The sequence below is a fragment of the Miniopterus schreibersii genome (assembly GCF_964146895.1).
Source record: "Miniopterus schreibersii genome assembly, chromosome: 14".
NCBI classification, from domain to species: Eukaryota; Metazoa; Chordata; class Mammalia; order Chiroptera; family Miniopteridae; genus Miniopterus; species Miniopterus schreibersii.
This window is the reverse complement of record NC_138114.1, coordinates 6887597-6906633: the sequence shown is the minus strand read 5'-3', so window position 1 is coordinate 6906633 and position 19037 is coordinate 6887597. Positions and strand designations below refer to the sequence as shown.

General features: G+C 36.6%; 1 protein-coding gene across 3 annotated transcripts in view; it reads left to right on the top strand.

Annotated features, from left to right (window-relative positions):
* The window catches only part of PARG (poly(ADP-ribose) glycohydrolase), a 143044-nt gene that overhangs the window by 19877 nt on the left and 104130 nt on the right, over positions 1–19037 (top strand). For all 3 annotated transcript variants that reach the window (XM_081158508.1, XM_081158509.1, XM_081158510.1), the window contains exon 7: positions 2981–3055. In XM_081158508.1, coding sequence (XP_081014634.1) covers positions 2981–3055 — 75 coding nt within the window. The remainder of the gene's footprint in view (positions 1–2980; positions 3056–19037) is intronic.

Genomic DNA, 19037 nt, shown 5'->3' with positions numbered 1-19037 from the left:
ATGCTTTATCTGACTGTGCTAGTATGAATTATGAACTAAAAACTCACTTAGGAGTTGATAGCTATGAATACAGGATAGCATCCAGCTTTTCTAATGATAAGAGACCTCATGGTAGACTACTTTTGAGACCTGAAGACTGAAGTAAAAGTATTAGTTAGGAGTTAATGCTAATTATAAAACCCCATCAAGAGTGTAAATGCTACTTAAAGTGTTTTTTCTTACCAACTTTGAGGAATAATTTTTATATAAGAAAGTGCATCCTTTTATAGTATGTAGTTTGATGAGGTTTGACACTTGCATATATCTGTTAAGCCCCCACTACAGTCGATACAGTCAATCCCTGTCACTGCCAAAGATTCCTGTTACCCCTTTGTGGTTGATTCTCCTTTCTGCACTGGTACCAGGCAACTATTGATCTGGTTTGTGTGTTTTTTTGCTACAGATTAGTTTACATTTTTACATGAATAGAATCACATAGTATATACAAGGAAGATTTTTGAGATTCATCGATGTTGTTGAGTGTATCAGTTGTTTGTCCCAGTATATGCATTTTTTGTCCATTCACCTGTTGATAGAAACTGCTCTTTAATACTTTGTGTGAGGTTCTGAAATCAGTTACAAGTGATTTGAAAAAAAATCCTTAAAATCTTTTTATTTCCTGATGGAAAATCTTGTACATGGTGTCCTGAAAAAAATGTATGTGCACTGTAACAGCTGATAGCTCAATTTTGAAAATGAAATGTAGTTTAGTAAACACTGCCTTTATAATTATTCAAAGTGTGTGTATACATTTTGTGGGACACCCTATATTATGACTGAGAAAAAGAAAACCTTTTTTTGGCCATGTTATTTTATGGTTGATGCTTTTCCACCTCCCTTTTTGAAGGAACTTGAATATCCCCCGATTCCAAGTAAATAATGTACATTTTGTTGGCTCATTTTTTAACCTAGATAGATGCTTGGTGATCTTTTATATGGCATGAAGTATTTTTCAGGAAGCTCTTTGGCAGAGTGTTACTTTTTAAAAACTTTAATGATGAAGAAGTTTGGAAGATTTATAGTAATAATCTGACAGTGTTTTTCAGATGTACCTATTAGGGTTTGCCTGTGATGAGGGCTGTGAGAGGATTCAAAACTAAAAGAAGAGATAGAGAGAGGAAGTTTACTTTACTTTCCAAGAGAGGAAAGGGCAAAGTATTGTTACTCAGTACAGGGAACAAAGGGTGGCCTGCTCTTTTCAGTAGTGGCTGTTACCTAGCCACAAGGAAGGGAGGAGATTCTGTTGAAGTTGAACAGATATCGGGGTTTTCTTGAAAAGTTAAAATTTGTTTGCTTTCCAGAAGACAGTCAGGCAGATGTCCTAAGGAGGTATCTTATTAGTATTTTCCCAAGCCTGTAAAACATGCTTAGAAGAAAAGTTATTTTCTATTCAAAAGAGGCTCATTTGAAGGGGATGGGGGAAGGAAACTTTCCACTAATTAGAGACTCCTTGGTGTGAATTATTCCTGAGTTGTGAAAACAGCAGGGAAGAGGCGGGGATGCAAAAATGTAGCCTTGAGAGTAGCTTATCTTGCCTCACACTTTCAACAGAGGGGCTGTTTCAATCAGAGGAGCCAACAATCTTGGGGTTTAATTACCAGGTGCTTCTCATAAATTGTGGAAGGCCACAGCAAAGAAAGAGAGAGGCCTTTTTCCTGTCCTTACATCTATGCCTTCAGTAAAAAAAATTGGGGTGTGTATTTATATTAGTAGGTTTTTTATAAATTCTGCATATTTATTACTTTATTAATATATGCACATTATAAAATATAATCAAAGTAGAAATTTTAAAGGATGAGGTAAAATATAATTGTAAAAAATAGTTCTCTCTGCATAACTAGTTGGTTATCTTATCCATACCCCACTCTGGTATTAAACAAAATTCAGCTGAGTAAACTTTAAAGATCTTAATGGCTTTATTCAACAATTCATGAATTTGGGCAGCATCCTATCTAGCAGATAGAAAGGAGCTCTGAGGAACTGTACAAAATAAAGACTTTGAGGAGGAAGAAGGGAGTGGGAACAAGGAAGTTATACTAGCAAAAAGTGGATTGCTTGTTACAAGGTCACTTTCCTTCAGGGAATGGCAAGGGTTTATCAGGCAGATTACCTCACTGTTGCCAACCAGGTGATTCCTGATTGACTAGTTTAAGGGTCTGTTTCTGGGAGAGCCAAAACTGTAATTAAGTTTTCAGTTTGGTGATGTGGGGCTCAGCATAAGTGACTCCATTTGGGGCCTATTGTCTTTTTTGGGTGGTGACATTGTCTTGTTTTTAATAAAACCTGGTAACTAGATTACTGCCTATTTAGACAGTTAACTGTTATACCAGTAGATGGCGGACTATTTTAACTTTTCATTGTACATAAATATGTAGTTTGTGTGAACTGCAGGGGGGGGGATATAACTATTAATATGTAGCTTATAAAAATAGCTGATAATAAAGGGGAAATGCCATTTTATGCTTTAGGGCAATGTCAATTATTTTTTATTACTCCCCTCTCCACCAGGGATCCTTTTCAGGCATTTGTTTCCTAATTTACTGTCCCCATGAAATTTTAATGCTATAAATATGCTGTATATCTGTGTACATAGTGTGACCCTTTCAATGGCCAGAAATCATAATATTTAATGTTTTTAAATCCCCAATATCTGATTTTTGTCTACTTGGATTGTATTACCTCATTTAGAGTGTATGCTTTAGACTAATTGTGATGTTTTTCCTGTTACTTGACCTATCTAATCTTATATTTCTTAAGTAAATAATAAATTAGTGTGCATTCTCTTTGTTCATAGCTACTGATGTGGAGTAGTTGATGGTAGTAGGAGGAAGTTTGCTCAGCATTAAGAAATTTACTGGAAGTAGTTCATAAAGGAGACAGGCTATTCATAGATAATTCACTTTACTATATCACAAGGTCTTTGTTTATGCTTTTTCCATAGGATGCTATTCTGAAATACAATGTGGCATATTCTAAGAAATGGGACTTTACAGCTTTGGTTGATTTCTGGGATAAGGTAAGAGTATGCTTATTTCTTTAACTATGAAAGTAATATGACAACTATAAAAAAGGTTAAGAAAAATATCAGTAATTCTGTTACACTAACACAATTATCATCGTTTATTTGTATGAAAAACATTTCCTGTTATTATATATGCACGTTTAGGAACTAATTTGTTTTATTCTCTTTTTCTGTTATATTGTTGTACCATTATCAGCATTATCCATGGCTGCATATTTCATGTCTAGTTTTTGAGAATTTAATAATTCCCATATTCTCAGACATCTAGGTACACACACACACACAGAGTCATGTGCCGCTTAACAAATGGCATGTGTTCTAAGAGATGCATCTTTTGGTGATTTTGTCATCATATGACCATCACAGATGTTTTGCACTTATACTAACCTGGATAGCATGGCCTACTACACACCCAGGCTCTATTGTGTAGCCTATTGCTCTTAGGCTACAAGCCTGTGCAACATATTATTGTACAAAACAAGACAGCATGAGATTAAATCAAGTAGAAGAGAAAATGTTACAATCAAGAGATGTAAACACAAAGTTATGAGGGGCTGCTGGCGGCATTTACAGACCCTTTTTTTAATCCTCACCTGAGGATACTTTTCCCATTGCTTTTTCAGAGGGAGTGGAAGGGAGAGAGAGAGTAATATCGATGTGAGAGAGACACATCAATTGGTTGCCTCCTGCACGTGCCCTGACTGGGGCTGGGGATTGAGCCTGCAACCGAGGTACGTGCCCTTGACTGGAATTGAATCCTGGACCTTTCAGTCCTCTGTCAATGCTCTAACCACTGAGCCAGACCGGCTAGGGCTACAGCACATTTTTTAGTAAGTACAAAGAGTATACACTAACGATAAGAAGTACAGTATGATAAATACATAAACCAGTAATATAGTCATTTATCACGAAGTATTGTGTTTGGTACAGAATTGTATGCACTATACTTTCATATGAATGGCAGTGCAGTAGGTTTGTTTATACCTATGTTACCATAAACACAGGAGCAATGTGTTGCTCTATATCACGATGTCACTAGGTGATAGGAATTTTTTGGCTCCATTATAATTCTTATGGGACCACCATCATATATGTAGTCTGTCGTTGACTGAAACTGTGTATGTTTTTCCAAATTTGATATTGTTTCTTTAGGTGATATCCAGAAATTATATGACTAGGTCAAAGGGCACAAAATTTGGTGCCATGGATTTATGCTATAAAATCATTTTCTGCAGGAGACTAGCAATTTAGCATGCCATCAGCAATGGGTAAAAATACTACTTTCATAGGTTGTACTTTTGGAGGAAAGGGCATCATCCATTTTGAAAAAATGGCAGTGTACCTTTTTTTTAACACTTTAAGTTGAAATAATGATAGATTCACAAGAAATTATGAAGAAATGTACAGGGAGGTTCTATACATGCTTTATTCCACCTTACCCAATGTTGATCGCTTAAGTAAGTATAATACAGTATCAGAATCGGGAAATTCACATAAAAGCTTATTTAGATTGTACCAGTTACTTATGTTAAGTGCAGCTTCATGTAACCACACCATAGTCAAGATAGATAACTGTTGCATCACCACAGTGCTCACTGCTACTGCCCATTATAGCCACACCAACCCTCTTCTAACTTCTGACAACCATTGATCTGTTCTCCATCTATAATTTTGTTATTTCAAAAAGGTTACAGTGTGTAACTTTTTAAAACTGCCTTTTCTCATTCTCTTAAATACACAAATAGTTTGTTCCTTTTTATTGCTGAGTAGTATTCCATGATGTAGATGTATCATAATTTGTGTAGTCATAGTCATATTTGAGAACATTGGGTTGTTTCCAGTTTTTGGCTGTTACAACAGATCTATATCATATACTGTCATGTGCAGGTTTTTGCATGAACGTAAGTTTTTATTTCTCTGAGATAAATAACAAAGAGTGTGATTTTAAAATTGTTTGATAAGTGTATTTTCAGTTTGCGAGGTTAGTAAGCCTCCCAAAGAAAGATACTTCATATACAATCTTTTGAAAAAATTTTTTAATAACTTTTGTCTTACATTATTTTTAGTCATTCATATTATGTATGTTTCATTTACTAGTGATATAAATTGTAAGTAATTTTTGAAATGGAAACATTTTAAATTGGAGTATTTTCAATATTACATACTTTGATTTACCTAATAGAGAATAATTATTGAACTTTGGACATGTCCTATTTTTTTTAAATTGGGGCTATTCCCTCTCCAGCCTCTTTTTCAGATAACTCTATGAGATCGAATAAGACTATTATTATCTCTATCATAAATAAGTATTTGTGAATTAGAGATGGACTTTCTTGGCCAGAGTGATGTAGATTGTCCCTGGCAGAGCAGTGTAACCCAGTCAATGTTCTTTCTACTGTTGCCTGCAATTGCAGTATGTTGTCCCTCTGCACACACCCTTGATGCCTTATTTTCTCTGCAATAACAGGCTGATATGCCCCCTTCCTCCACTTTTCTCTATTGAAATTCTATCTCCCATACTCACATTTTCCTGTCTGTTCCCTCCAAAATGAGATGTCACTTTTCTTGGAATTCCCTTGACAAATGTTTAAATATACCATGTGGCACTCTGCTCTTTGCCTGTTTTATTCTTTTTAAAAATATGTTTTTATTGATTTTTAGAGAGAGGAAGGGAGAGGGATAGAGATATAGAAACACTGATGAAGATCGTCGATCTGCTGCCTCCTGCATACTCCCTACTGGGGATCGAGTCTGCAACCCAGGCATGTGTCCTGACCAGGAATCAAACCAGTGACCTCTTGGTTCGTGGGTTCATGCTTAGCTACTGAGCCACACCAGCCAGGCTTGTTTTATTCTTGATGAAATGTTGACATCTTCTAGTACATTAAGTTTCATGGGCAGAGACTATCTTTCTCAGCTTTGTGTTTCCTATAGCACCTGTGCAATGCTTTACATATACTGACTACTTTATAAGTAGTTATGGACTGGATTTCACAGATCAGGTAGTCATATTGGTGTTCAGGGTTATGAAGGTCAGGAGAATGTTATCTAGAAGTAACGGTGCAAGTTAACAATTTTTTATGCTTCAGATTCCTGCCCCACCCCCCACCCCCCAGTCCCGCTCCCTGATCATGCTGCAAAACACACCTAAGTATAACAGTCTTCTTCTCTGAGCATTTTTAGGTAGTGACATTCTAGTGTTCTAGTCAGCTCATTTCCTCTGACATTATTGTACCTGATTTGTTTGTCCTCTGGACTGCTAGTGGTAATCCAAAAGAAAATGGTTGGTTAATTACATGGTCAGGAGTCAGACATTAAGATTCTTGTGAATCCTTATAGTTACTTCCTGTTAAATAGGAAGAGCCTGAACATGTGAAAATGCCATTGACAGTAGTATATATAACACCACCACCCACTTTTTTCTGGAAGTGTTTTGACTGTCACAAACTATTTGTTGAGGCAGTATGAGGCACAGCTGTGGCTCTCAGATTTATTGTGTTTCTGAATGCTGTGGAGGGCATGTTAAAACAGATTGCTGATCACCATCTTCTTGAGTTTCTGATTACACAGGTCTGAGGTAGGACCTGAAACTTTGCATTTCTTTTTTTTTTTTAAATTTGTTGCGGTGACATTGGTTAATAAAATTGTATATTGTATATTGTATATTGCATTGTGTGTTCACCACCAAAAGTCAAATCTCCTTTCAGCACTATATATTTCACCCCCATTAGCTTCCCCCCACACCCCTTTCCCTTGGGTGTGGGGGGAACTACACTGTTCTCTGTGTCTTTGAGTTTGTTTGTTTGTCTTGTTCATTTGTTGCTTTCAGTTTTATATCCCACGTATGAGTGAAATCATGGCTCTTGACACTGTCCGTCTGATTTATTTCACATAGCATGATATTCTCAAAATCTGTCCATGTTGTTGCAAATAGCAGTATTTTATCTTCTCTTATGGCTGAGTAGTATTCCAATGTATATGTGCCACATCTTCTTTATCCTGTTCTCTATCAAAGGACACTTCAGTTGTTTCCATGTCTTGGCCACTGTGAATAATGCTGCAATGACCATAGGGGTACATATATCTTTGCAAATAAATGTTTTCAAATATTTGGGGGTATATACCAGAAGAGGAATTGCTGGATCATATGGTAGCTCTATTCTTAGTTTTCTGAGGAATCACCCTAATGTGTTCCATAGTGGCTGCCCCAGTCTACCTTCCCACCAGCGGTGAAGGAGGGCTCCCTTTTCTCCACAGCCTCTCCAACACTTGTTTTAACCTGTCTTCTTGATAATAGTCATTCTAATGGGTGTGAGGTGGTATCTCATTGTAGTTTTGATTTTCATTTCCCTAATAGCGAGTGAAGTTGAGCATCTTTTCATATATATGCTGGCCTTTTATATGTCTTTTTGGGAGAGGTGTCTCTTTAGGTCCTCTGCCCATGCTTTTTAAAAAAAATTTTTTTAAATATGTTTTTATTAATTTCAGAGAGGAAGGGAGAGGGAGAGAGAGATAAACATCAATAATGAGAGAGAATCATCGACTGGCTGCCACCTGCACGCCCCCTACTGTGGATCGAGCCTGAAACCTGGGCTTGTGCCCTGAACAGGAATCGAATGGTGATCTCCTGGATCATGACAGACGCTCAACCACTGAGCAACACCAGCTGGGCCCATTTTTAAATTGAATTGTTCGTTTGCTTGGTGTTGAGTTGTTTGAGTTCTTAATATATTTTGGATATTAACCCTTTGTTGAAACTGTTGTTTGCAAACATCATTTCTCATTTAGTTGGTTGCTTTTTTGTTTTGTTGTCGGTTTCTTTTCCTGTGCAAAAGTTTTTTCGTTTCGTATAGTCCCATTCACTTATTTTTGCCTTTACTTCCCTTTCCTTTGGTGTCAAATTCATAAAATGTTCTCTACAGCCAAGGTCCATAAGTATAGTACCTGTGTTTTCATCTATGTAACTTATTGTTTCACATTTTATGTTTAGGTCTTTGATCCATTTAGAATTAATCCTTGTACAAGGGGACAAACCGTAGTCTAGTTTCATTATTTTGTATGTGGCTTTTCAATTTTCCCAGTAGCATTTATTGAAGAGGGTTTCTTTTCTTCATTGTGTGTTTTTGGCTCCTTCGTTGAAAATTATTTACCTATATATATGTGGCTTTATGTCAGGGCTCTAAATTCTGTTCCATTGACCTATGTGTATGTTTTTCTGCCAGTATCATGATGTTTTGATTATTGTAGCTCTGTATTATAATTTGAAGTCAGGTAGTGCTGTTGCTATTTGGGGTCTTTTGTAGTTCCATACAAATCTGATGATACTTTGATCTATTGCTTTTAAAAAATGCCATTGGGATTTTGAATGGGATTGCATTAAATCTGTATATTGTTTGGGTAATATGGCCATTTTTAACTAGGTTGATTCTTCCAATCCATGAACACGGAATATCTTTCTACTTTGTGTCTTTTTAAATCTCTTTTCATAATGTTTTGCAGTTTCCAGTTTATAGGTTCTTCCCATCCTTTGTTAAGTTTATTCCTAGGTATCTTATTCTTTTTGTTGCAATTGAATTTGTTGCAAAAGAATTTTGCAGTTTCATTGTTAGTATATACAAATGCAGTGGATTTTTGCACATTGATTTTGTATCCTGCAACTTTACTGTATTTGTTTATTGTTTCTAATAGTTTTTTCAGTGGAAACTTTAGGGTTTTCTTTGTAAAGAGTCATATCTGCAAAAAGTGACAATTTTATTTGTTCATTTCTAATTTGGATGCCTTTCATTTCTTACACTTGTCTGATGGCTGTGGCCAGGACTTCCAGAACTATGCTGAATAAGTGGTGAGAGTGGGCATCCTTGTCTTGTTCCTGATCTTAGAGGAAAAAGCCTTCAGTTTCAATACTGAGTGTGATATTATCCAAGGTTTTGTCACATATGACCTTTATGTTGAAGTGCTTTCCGTCTATACCCATTATGTTGAGTGTTTTAATCATAAATGGATGTTGTATTTTTGCAAATGCTTTTTCTGCATCTATTGATATGACCATATGATTTTTATCCTTTATGTTGTTAATGTGGTGCATCCCATCAGTCGATTTGTATATGTTGAACCATCCTTGTGCCCCTGGGATGAACCCCACTTGATCATGATGTATTATCTTTTTAATGTATTTGATTTGCTAGTTTTTTTGAAAAAGATTTTTGCATCTTAATCATGAGATATTGGTCTGTAGTGTTCTTTTTCATTTTTTTATTTTGGAGTGTTCTTTTTTACATTATCTTTTCCAGGTTTTGGTATCAAGGTAATTTGCTCTCATAAAACATGTTAGGAAATATTGCTTCTTCTCAGTTTTTTGGAACAGTTTGAGAAGGGCAGATATTAAGTGTTCTTTGAATGTTCGGTAGAATTCCCTGTTAAAGCCATATGGTCCTGGACTTTTCCTTTTGGGGAGGTTTTTGATGGCTTTTGAAATTTCCTCACTGATGGTAGGTGTATTTAGATTTTCTAGTTCTTTGTAATTTAGTTCTTTAGTAATGTATGTATTTCTAAGAACGTGTCCCTTTCTTCTGGGTTATTGAATTTGGTGACATACAATCTTTCACATTATTCTTTTATGATCCTTTGCATTTCTGAGTCCTTAGCAACTTCTCTTTCATTTCTGATTCTGATCTTTTCTCCTTTTTTCTTAGTGAGTTTAGCCAGACTTTTGTCAACTTTATTAATGTTTTTGAAGAACCAGCTCTTTGTTGCATTAATTTTTTTGTTTAATTCTATTTTATTTAATTCTGCTCTAATTTTTATTACTTCCTTTCTTCTGCTTACTTCAGACTGCTTTTTTTTTTCTAGTTCTTTAAGATGTAATGTTAGGTTATTTACTTGGTATTTTTCTTGTTTCTTGAGATAGACTTGTAATGGTATATACTTCCCTCTTATTATATTCCCTTTTGCTGTATCCCAGAAGTTTTTATACGTCCTGTTGTCATTCTCAATTGTCTCTGTGTATCTTTTGATCTCTCCTTTTATTTCCTCTTTGACCCAGTCGCTCTTTAGTTGCATGTTTAATCTCCACATATTTGTGGGTTTTCCTGCTTTCTTTTTGCAGTTGATTTCCAGTTTCAAAGCATTGTGGTCAGAGAACATTCTTGGTATGACTTCAACCTTCTTAAATTTGTTGAGGCTAGTTTTGTGTTCCAATATATGGTCTCTCTTTGAGAATGTTCCGTGTGCACTGGAGAAGACTGTGTAATCTGATGTTCTGGGATGAAAGGCTCTGTAATGTCAATTATGTCTGTTTGGTCTAATGTGTCATTTAAGACCAATAATTTTTTATTGACTTTCTGTTTGGATGATCTATCTACAGCTCTCAGTAGGTCCCCAACTCTGATTGTGTTTTTGTCAGTTTCTCTATTTAGTTCTGTTAGTAGTTGCTTTATATATTTCGGTGCTTCCCTGATTGGGTGCATATATATTGAGAAGTGTTATCTCTTCTTGAGGTAGTGTCCCCTTTATCATTATTAAATGTCAATCTGTGTCTCTTCTTACTTTTTTTATCTTGAAATCTGTTTTGTCAGGTGTAAGTATGGCCACACCTGCTTTTCTCTGGGTGCCATTTGCACGGAGAATCATTTTCCACTCTTTCACTTTGAGTCTAACCTTGTCTTTGTAGCTGAGATGTGTCTCCTGAACACAAAATATGGTTGGGTTTTGTTTTTTGATCCAGTCTGCTACTCTGTGCCTTTTTATTGGTGAATTCAGTCCACTTACATTTAGGGTGATTATTGATGTATGAGGATTTCCTATAACCATTTTATCTTTTGTTTTCTGGTAGCTCTGTGCCTTTATTGGTCTTTTCCCTTGTGTTTCTGTCTGTTGTTTTGGCTTGGTGGTATTCTATGATTTTTTTCCCGTTTTTTTCTTTTTTTGTGTTACATGTCTCAGGTCTGGATTTTTTGTGCGTGGTTACCATTAGGTTTATGTAAAAGAAAGTTTACTATATACAGTAGTCCCTTTTCTTCTGAATTCATCATATCTCCATTACCCTTTGCAAATTCAGACCTTTACTTCCTCCTATTTTATGTTTTTGTTGTCACAAATTATCCCTATTTATGCTGTGTGCATTTTCAAATTGCCGTAGCTAATTGTCTTCTCTTTTTTTAATGTTTTTACCTCCTTTAACCTTTATGTTGTATTTAAGTGTATTATACCCTGTTCTGAAGAAAAAGAGTTGCAATTCCCTGCTCCTGTCTGTTAGTCTTACTCATATAGTTTTGTATTCTTTTGTCTCGTCTTGTTTAAGGTGAAATTTCCCCCTTCAGTATTTACTGTGTTGGAGGTATTGAGGTCCTAAATTTCCTCAGCTTCTGTATGTCTGGAAAAATCTTTATTTCTCATTCATATCTAAAGGATAACTTTGGTGGATATATTTTTCTTGTTTGGTAATTTCTCTTTTTTCAATAGTCTGAATATTTGATTCTCCTTTCTCCTAGCTTATAGATTTTCTGTTGAAAAATCCAATGATTATCTAATGGGATTTCCATTATGTCTATGTTGCCATCTTTTTTTCCTGGTTGGCTTAAGAATTTTTTCTTTGTCATTAATTTTGACAGTTTTAGTGTAATGTGTCTTGGAGAAGGCCTTTTTGGATTGAGATATTTAGGTGTTTTGTTCGCTTCTTGGTTTTGACAATCCAGCTCTTTCCATAGGTTTTGGATGTTCTCTTCAGATCTTTGTTTGAATAGGCTCTCTGTTCCATTCTCCCTCTCTTCTCCTCCTGGAATACCCATAATTCTTGTATTGTTCTTTCTTATGGAGTCAGATAGTTCTTGTAGAGTTCTTTCTTTTCTTCTTTTTGTTTTACTCCCAAGTCTCTCTCTCGTCTTCCATCTGTGTCATTTCTAGATTTCTATTTTTCTCTCTTCGATATTGCCAATTCTTTCTTCCATCTGGGCAGCTCTATTTTCTGTGCTCACTAGTTCATTTGTCACCTCTTTTTTTGAGTCCTTCACCTTCAGAATTTCTGTTTGGTTCTTTTTTTCAAGTTTCAGTCTCTTTGGTGAAGTACTCCTTTTGTGTTTTGATTTTATTTCTGAGTTCATTAAACTGTGTTTTTTTGTATCTTGTTTAGTTTTTTCAGAACTGCAATCTTGAATTCTCTGTCTTTTAAATCACATATTTCCACCTTGACCTGGTTGCTCAATTAGTTTGAGCATTGTCCAGTACACCAAAAGGTTGTGGGTTAGATTCCCAGTTTGGGCACATACCTAGGTTGTGGTTTGATCCCATTCGGGGCTTGTACAGGAGGCAACTGATCAATATTTCTCACTCATATCTATGTCTCTCTCTCTCTCAAATCAATAAAAGCATATTCTTGGGTGAGGATTAAAAAAAATAAATAGCCCTGACTGCTGTTGCTCAGTGGTTAGAGCTTCAACCCACACACCTAGTGGTCTCGAGCCCAATCTCCGGCCCCAGTCAGGGCACGTGCAGGAGGCAACCAGTTGATGTGTCTCTCTCACATCGATGATTCTCTCTCCCTGTCCCGCCCTCCTACTCTCTATAAATCGATGGGAAAATATCCTTGGGTGAGGATTTACAGCAACATAAATAAATAAATAAATAAATAAATAAATAAATCACATATTTCTGTGTCTTTAAGTTTACTTTTTGGAGATTTTTCATTCTCTTTTTGAGCTTCCCCATTACTGTGGTTATTCATGGTATTTGATGGATTCTTTCTTCGCCTATACATCTATGGGAATGATATCTGCTCTTTTTTATCTTTTTAAGAGGGACCTCTATTTAGTAGGTCGCTTAAGAAGTGTTTCTTTTGTTTTCCAGTAGGTGGCATGGAAGCACAAGTTTTTATTTCTTTTGCACTGCTCTGGCTTCTCAGATCTGTTCTGGGCTGTGGAAAATATGGTCCCCTGTATTCCCTGGGCAGGTCAGCATCTCCTCTGTGACCAGGTCTCCTCTGTCTTGGCACCACTGCTGTGGGAAAATGTGGTGAGCGATGGGGTCTCCAGCCTGTGAAATTCCAGCACTGTCCCCTGCAACCAGATGTTGCTAGCAGACCTAGGTGCTCCTACTGGGCTCAGACCAGATGGGTGGTGACTGGGTGAGCTGGGTGAAGCTGGCGGGTGCATTTCTGGCATTGTTTTCCTCCCACTAAGGGCAACTGCCAGACCTCAGCTGTCTGACCTCTTTGTCTCTACCCGTCACAGGGATTAGTTGCAGCGTGCTGCCTCTGCTGCTCAGGGTAAAATGCGTCTGCCTCTTCAGTTCTCAGGGCTGCAGATAATATGCTCTGTTGTCCGTCACTCACTGCTACAGCTTCTTCTGGGGCCCGCTTCTGGCTTTGGGAGGGTGAGGGGAGGTGAACTCTGGGAGGGTAAGGGGAGGTGGCCAGGAACTCTCCCCAACACACACTTTGTTTTTTTACTTGGCATTGGCAATGACCACGACCACAGCCCTTCGGCTCCATTTCAGCCACTGGGCTTGCCTGAAAAATGTACCGAACACTCAGGAAGGCTTACACTCACTGTATCTCTCTGCTCCTTGGGAGTGTAAGCAGTAACCTGATTCCTCCCCATAAAGAGATCTGCTGTAAGTTCAGGGTAGGCTGCATGAGACTTCATATTCTGATAGATTCCTAGATTCTGCTTCTGCTGCTTCTGCTGCTGGTAGTTCGGGGACCACACATTGCGAACTCCTGGTGGAGAAAAGAACATATAGAAATGAGAATCATGGGTTCTTAGTCTCAATTCTGTGTGTCTTTGGACAAACCACATGACCCCATTTAGTTTCATTATTTGTTAAATTGGCAGAATAACTACGTTATCCACCTTATGGCATGTTTTAAAGATCCAGCTAACTAATGTATCTGAAATCGCTTTTAAAATTCTAGAGTGATAATCAAATATGTTGTTATTTTCTTACCTCTAAAAACAGTTTGTTTTGCCATTTAAAAAGTGTCCTTTATTGTTAACATATCTAAATTGCAGAAAACTTGGAAAATACAAAAAAGTAAGACAATAAAAATTGCCCATGATTTTGCTACTCAGAAACAATTACTCTTTAACATTTTTAAAAAAAGTAATTGTATCTACCTATGCACATTGAATATGGATTTTAAAAAATGTTACTGTTTCACAGTGAATATCTTGATGCCTGAATCTTTTACATTATTGATTATTTCCTCAGAATAGATTCCTAGGAATATAATCATTGGATCAAAAGGTATGTTGGTTTTAAGGCCTTTGATACATACTGCCAATTTAGCTTCCTAGAAGGTTGTACTAGTTTTCAGTTCTCATCAGCAGTGTGTGAGAGACTCTCATCACCATGCCCTCCTCACTATAATTACTTGCAAAGTATGCTAATACATAAAACACACTGTAAGGGCTTCTGCAGAGTAAGGGCTTAATATGTTTGTTAAATTTGTTGCCTAGGAAGATGTGCCTGTAACATTCAAGCTTCTTGGCAAAGCCAATTCGAAGTAATTTTCTAGCAATTATATCATATCAATGTGGGATACTATATTTTAATGATATTACTTCTCAGACTCTGAATAAATAATTTATTTTTTATTGATTTTTAGAGAGAGGAAGGGGGAGAGAGAGAAACATAGATTGGTTGCCCCCCTCCCCATGTACCTGACTGGGGATGGAACCCAAAACCTGGATGTGTCCTGACTGGGAATTGAACCCGCCACTTTCTGGTGTATGGACGACACTCCAGCCAACTGAGCCACATCGGCCAGGGCTGAATAAATAATTTTACTAATGAAGTGTGGGGTTTATAATATAAATTAAAAATTTGAAGTTATTCACTTTAAAAGTTTGGGATTATTTTTCTCTTGGGTATATCCTCTGTTTTTTTTTACAAACCTAAAGAAATGTGTTCAGTTACTTTTGAGGAAAGGAGAAAAAAAAGAAAATGGCATTTATTGAGGACATACGTGTATCTAAAGGAATATATTACTGAATTTAGTCTTCAAACACTTTTGTGAGGTATAGGTAGCACATTCAATTGAGAGGAAAATAGGTTAAATAACTGTTCAACATTAAACGGATGACTCTAGATTTAAGCCCAGTTTAGTTCTAGCACAAAATAGGTCACCAGTAACTTCGTTGAATACATGAAGGACTATTATTTTTTGTAATGATGTTTATCCCTTAAAGAACACTGAGCACATTTACATATAAGGCATTGAACTATGCGAGATACAGAAGTGATCGACAGTCTTATCCTTGGAAAGCAGGTGCGCTCACGTGTCCATGGATGACTGTAATCATTAGAGTGGGAGAAATGTCCTGTGAGAGTCTTCTTACCTTTCTATTGCTGAGTAATACTCCGTTGTGTGCATATACCGCATGTTGTTTACCCGTTCATCAGTTAATGGACATTTGGGTTTCCACTTTCTGACTCTTAGCAGTGCTGCTGCTATGAACTTTCATGTGCAGGTTTTGTTTGGGCATGTGTACTTAGGAATTACTGGGTTATGCAGGAACTCTGTCTAACATTTTCAGAAACTGCCAAACTGTTTTCCAAAGTGGATGCATCATTTTACCATCCTACCAGCAATGCGCAGGGTTTCAGTTTCTCACGGCCTCTGTTAATGTGCCCTTTTTATTTTAACCATCCTACTTGGTGTGAAGTAGTATCTCATTGTGGTTTGAATTGCATTTCAAATGACAAATGTTGAGCACTTTTCATGTGCTCATTGACCGTTTGTATATCATCTTTTGAGAAATATGCATTCAAATACATTGTCCTTTTAAAAAATTGAGTTAGGTGTCCTTTTATTATTGAGTTACAAGTGTTCTTCATATGTTCTGAATGCAAGTTCCTTATTAGATATACGATTTCCAGATATTTTCTCCCATTTTGTGGGTTGTCTTTTCATTTTCTTTGTGGTGGTCTTTGAAGCACAAAAGTTTTTAATGTTGATGAAGTCTAATTTATTTATTTTTTTCTTTTGTTTCTGTTTTTGGTGTTACAATCTAAGAAACTAATTCAAGGTTGCAGAGATTTGCTTCTATGTTTTCTTCTAAGAATTTTATGGTTTTAGCTCTTACACTTAGGTCCATAACCCATTTTGAGTTAATTTTTATATATGGTTTAAATTAGGGGTCCAATTTTATTGTTTTTCATGTGAATAGTCATTTGGTGTTCATTTTTATATATGGTGTGAGGTAGAGGTCCAATTTCATTATTTTGCATGTGGATCTCTGGTTGTCCAACACCATTTATTGAAAAAACTATTCTATCCCTATTGAGTTGTCCTGGCACCCTTTCAAGAACCAATTGACCATAAACATGAGGGTTTATTTCTGGCCTCTCAGTTTTATGTCAATGATCTGTGTGTCTTTGTTTATGCCCCTACTGTTATCAGAGAGTCAAATTTCTCCTTTGCTTGTGGGACTGGGGTGACTCTTGGGGTACAGCTGAAATGAGCACTTTCAGAAGCCCCCACTGGAGAATGAGGTGTGGTAAAAGGCTTTATTTGCATGAAGTTACATTTCTCAGGTTGCAAAGCCCCATGCCCCTTAAAGCAGTCCTGAAAAAGGTGCAGCTGGGGTTACAGTAGAGCCAAAAGCAAGGCCAGTGTCCAGAGCTTCCGTTCCATGTTACAGCTGGGTCCAGTTCAGCATTCAGGCTAATTAAAGAACATCAGTCCATTATGTGGGCCCCCCATGGCCATGAGCCACATGGGCGAATGCAGGGGAGCGCACCCCTGCAACAGAAGTCACAGGAGCACAGGCAAGCAGGAGAGGCAAGAGCCAAGAGAGCATACTCCTTTGTTCAGAAGTTTAAATATTCAGGTGTGGTGTCCTTGCAGTGGCCACGCCTATTCTGACCACTTATTTGTTCCCAGGTGTGAGTGTCAGACAGGTAGGCACTTTCCCATGTCACTCAGACCTTACTGAACATGCCTCTAAACTGCTGTTGTGCAGTCCCTTTCCCCATTTGATCTGTGGGGAACAGACTTGGAGAGTGTTATATTAGCAAAGCTGTATAAATGGCGTTCCTATAATATCTAGTCTTCCTTCTACTCCTTTCCTGTTAAATAATAACCAGATTATTACAACGGTGTCACTACCACACAGTCTTAATTGCTATAGCTTTATAGTAAGTTTTAAGTTGGGAAGTGTGAGTCCTCTAACTTTGTTCTTTTTCTAGTTTATTTTGGTAATGTAGGATCTTTTGCACTTCTGTGTGAATTTTAGGGTCAGCTAGTTAATTTCTGCAAAAAGTTAATTTCTGCAAAAAGTTAGCTGTGAAGAGCAATTTTAATAGTCGTATACATAGAATCCAAACTAATTCTGCATGTTGAGATAGGACCAGTGATTTCAGGGCACCTTTTTGAGCTTTTGACCCATGTGATGTTTAGAGGCAGCCTCTGCCTGTATCAGAATACCCTCCACTCTAGGTACCTCTCACTCTTAAAGAGATGTAATTTTCGATGCAATGAAAAGTTGACCAAACTGATATAATCTTTTGTCACCTGAATTATAAGCAAAAGTGTTTCATTTGCATTATGTAATTTTCTGGGATTAAACTGGACACAGTTGTTAATTTTGGTAAGAAGTAATGTTAAATTTGATACCTTGTGATAGCAGTAAAACATGCCATTGGCTAAAATACTTCTGTCACTTTGCTATGAGGTAAAGTAGTCATTCCCCCTCTCCCTCTTCTTAATCAGACTACTCAGACAGGACCTTGTTTCCCCTTTATCTGGTGACCTTGTCCAGAAGCGTTCCTGTAAGGGTAATATATAGCAAGTTTTGGTATGTTTAGTGTAGATCATAAATATGAGATGATTACCAGGGTGCTGATGATAGTTTTACAGTTCTTTAGAGAGATAAGTCATTGCATTTTTGACCTTCTAATTTTTATTTATTTTGTAAACATACAGAGGGCTAGAGGAGTCCCTACACTGTAATTTATTCATTTGTTATTATTTCATTTAAGTTTTGCTCATATATATAATATTTTATAGTTACATCTAGATATAAAAATATTTTAAAATATTTCTGATATTTTATAAAATCTGTGTTACATAGCTTTATTTTTAATCTTAATGGTTGCATAATATTCCATCAAATTGATATATCATTTGCTTAGCCATTCCAGTATTAGAGATTTAAGGAAATTTATTTGTGAAAGAATACCTAGAGATTCAAGGATTTTCTTCCCTGTGACTTTTTTATTCTGTCATTGTCAGTGTACTTAACAGAAGACCTCAGATGTGTAATACATTTGCTTTTCTGTCCATTAAATCTCTAAAGGTATTATATAGAACTTACCATCTCCTGGCTCACAGGAATAGCATTGCCCAAGCTGCGGTGGTTAGTGAGAAGTAATATTAGACATATATGTGGGAAGGATTGGAGGAAGACAATATCTTCAGTGTAAGGGAAACAATTATTTGGCTAGATTTTGAATTATGAATGAATTCTATTTGTTTTGCATTATCTATGTCCACATTTTGGAGTCAGAGTACTTCTTTAAAAGGGTTTCTTAAATGCTTATTAACAATATTTGGAAATTCTTTACTTAAATATCACATTGAGCTCTAAGTGGCTTGCTTTGCTAAGGAAAAAAAAGTTCAAATTAGACATCATCAATTTAAATATTTTACAGTTAAGTTTATTTTGGGGCTGTTAATAGTTTCCTCTTTAAAGTCTTGCTTTGACTAATTCTGGGAGTAATAGATTGTGTACCCTGAACTACCTAAAACAGGAAGCTACCTAATATCAACTGTCATTTAGTGTGATTCCATGTTACAGTTATTGTCTGTCTATACACTAGTATCTAGTACAAGAAGTAAGAGACCCAGAACCCTGATAATCGTGCTGTGTGAGCATCCTTCTTTGGGGTGGAAGTGAAGAGTAGTGCCTACACTTTTATTATGTTGTCAGAGCCCAGCAAAGATCACAGAGATCAGTCTGTTATTTTGTAATTTATAGTT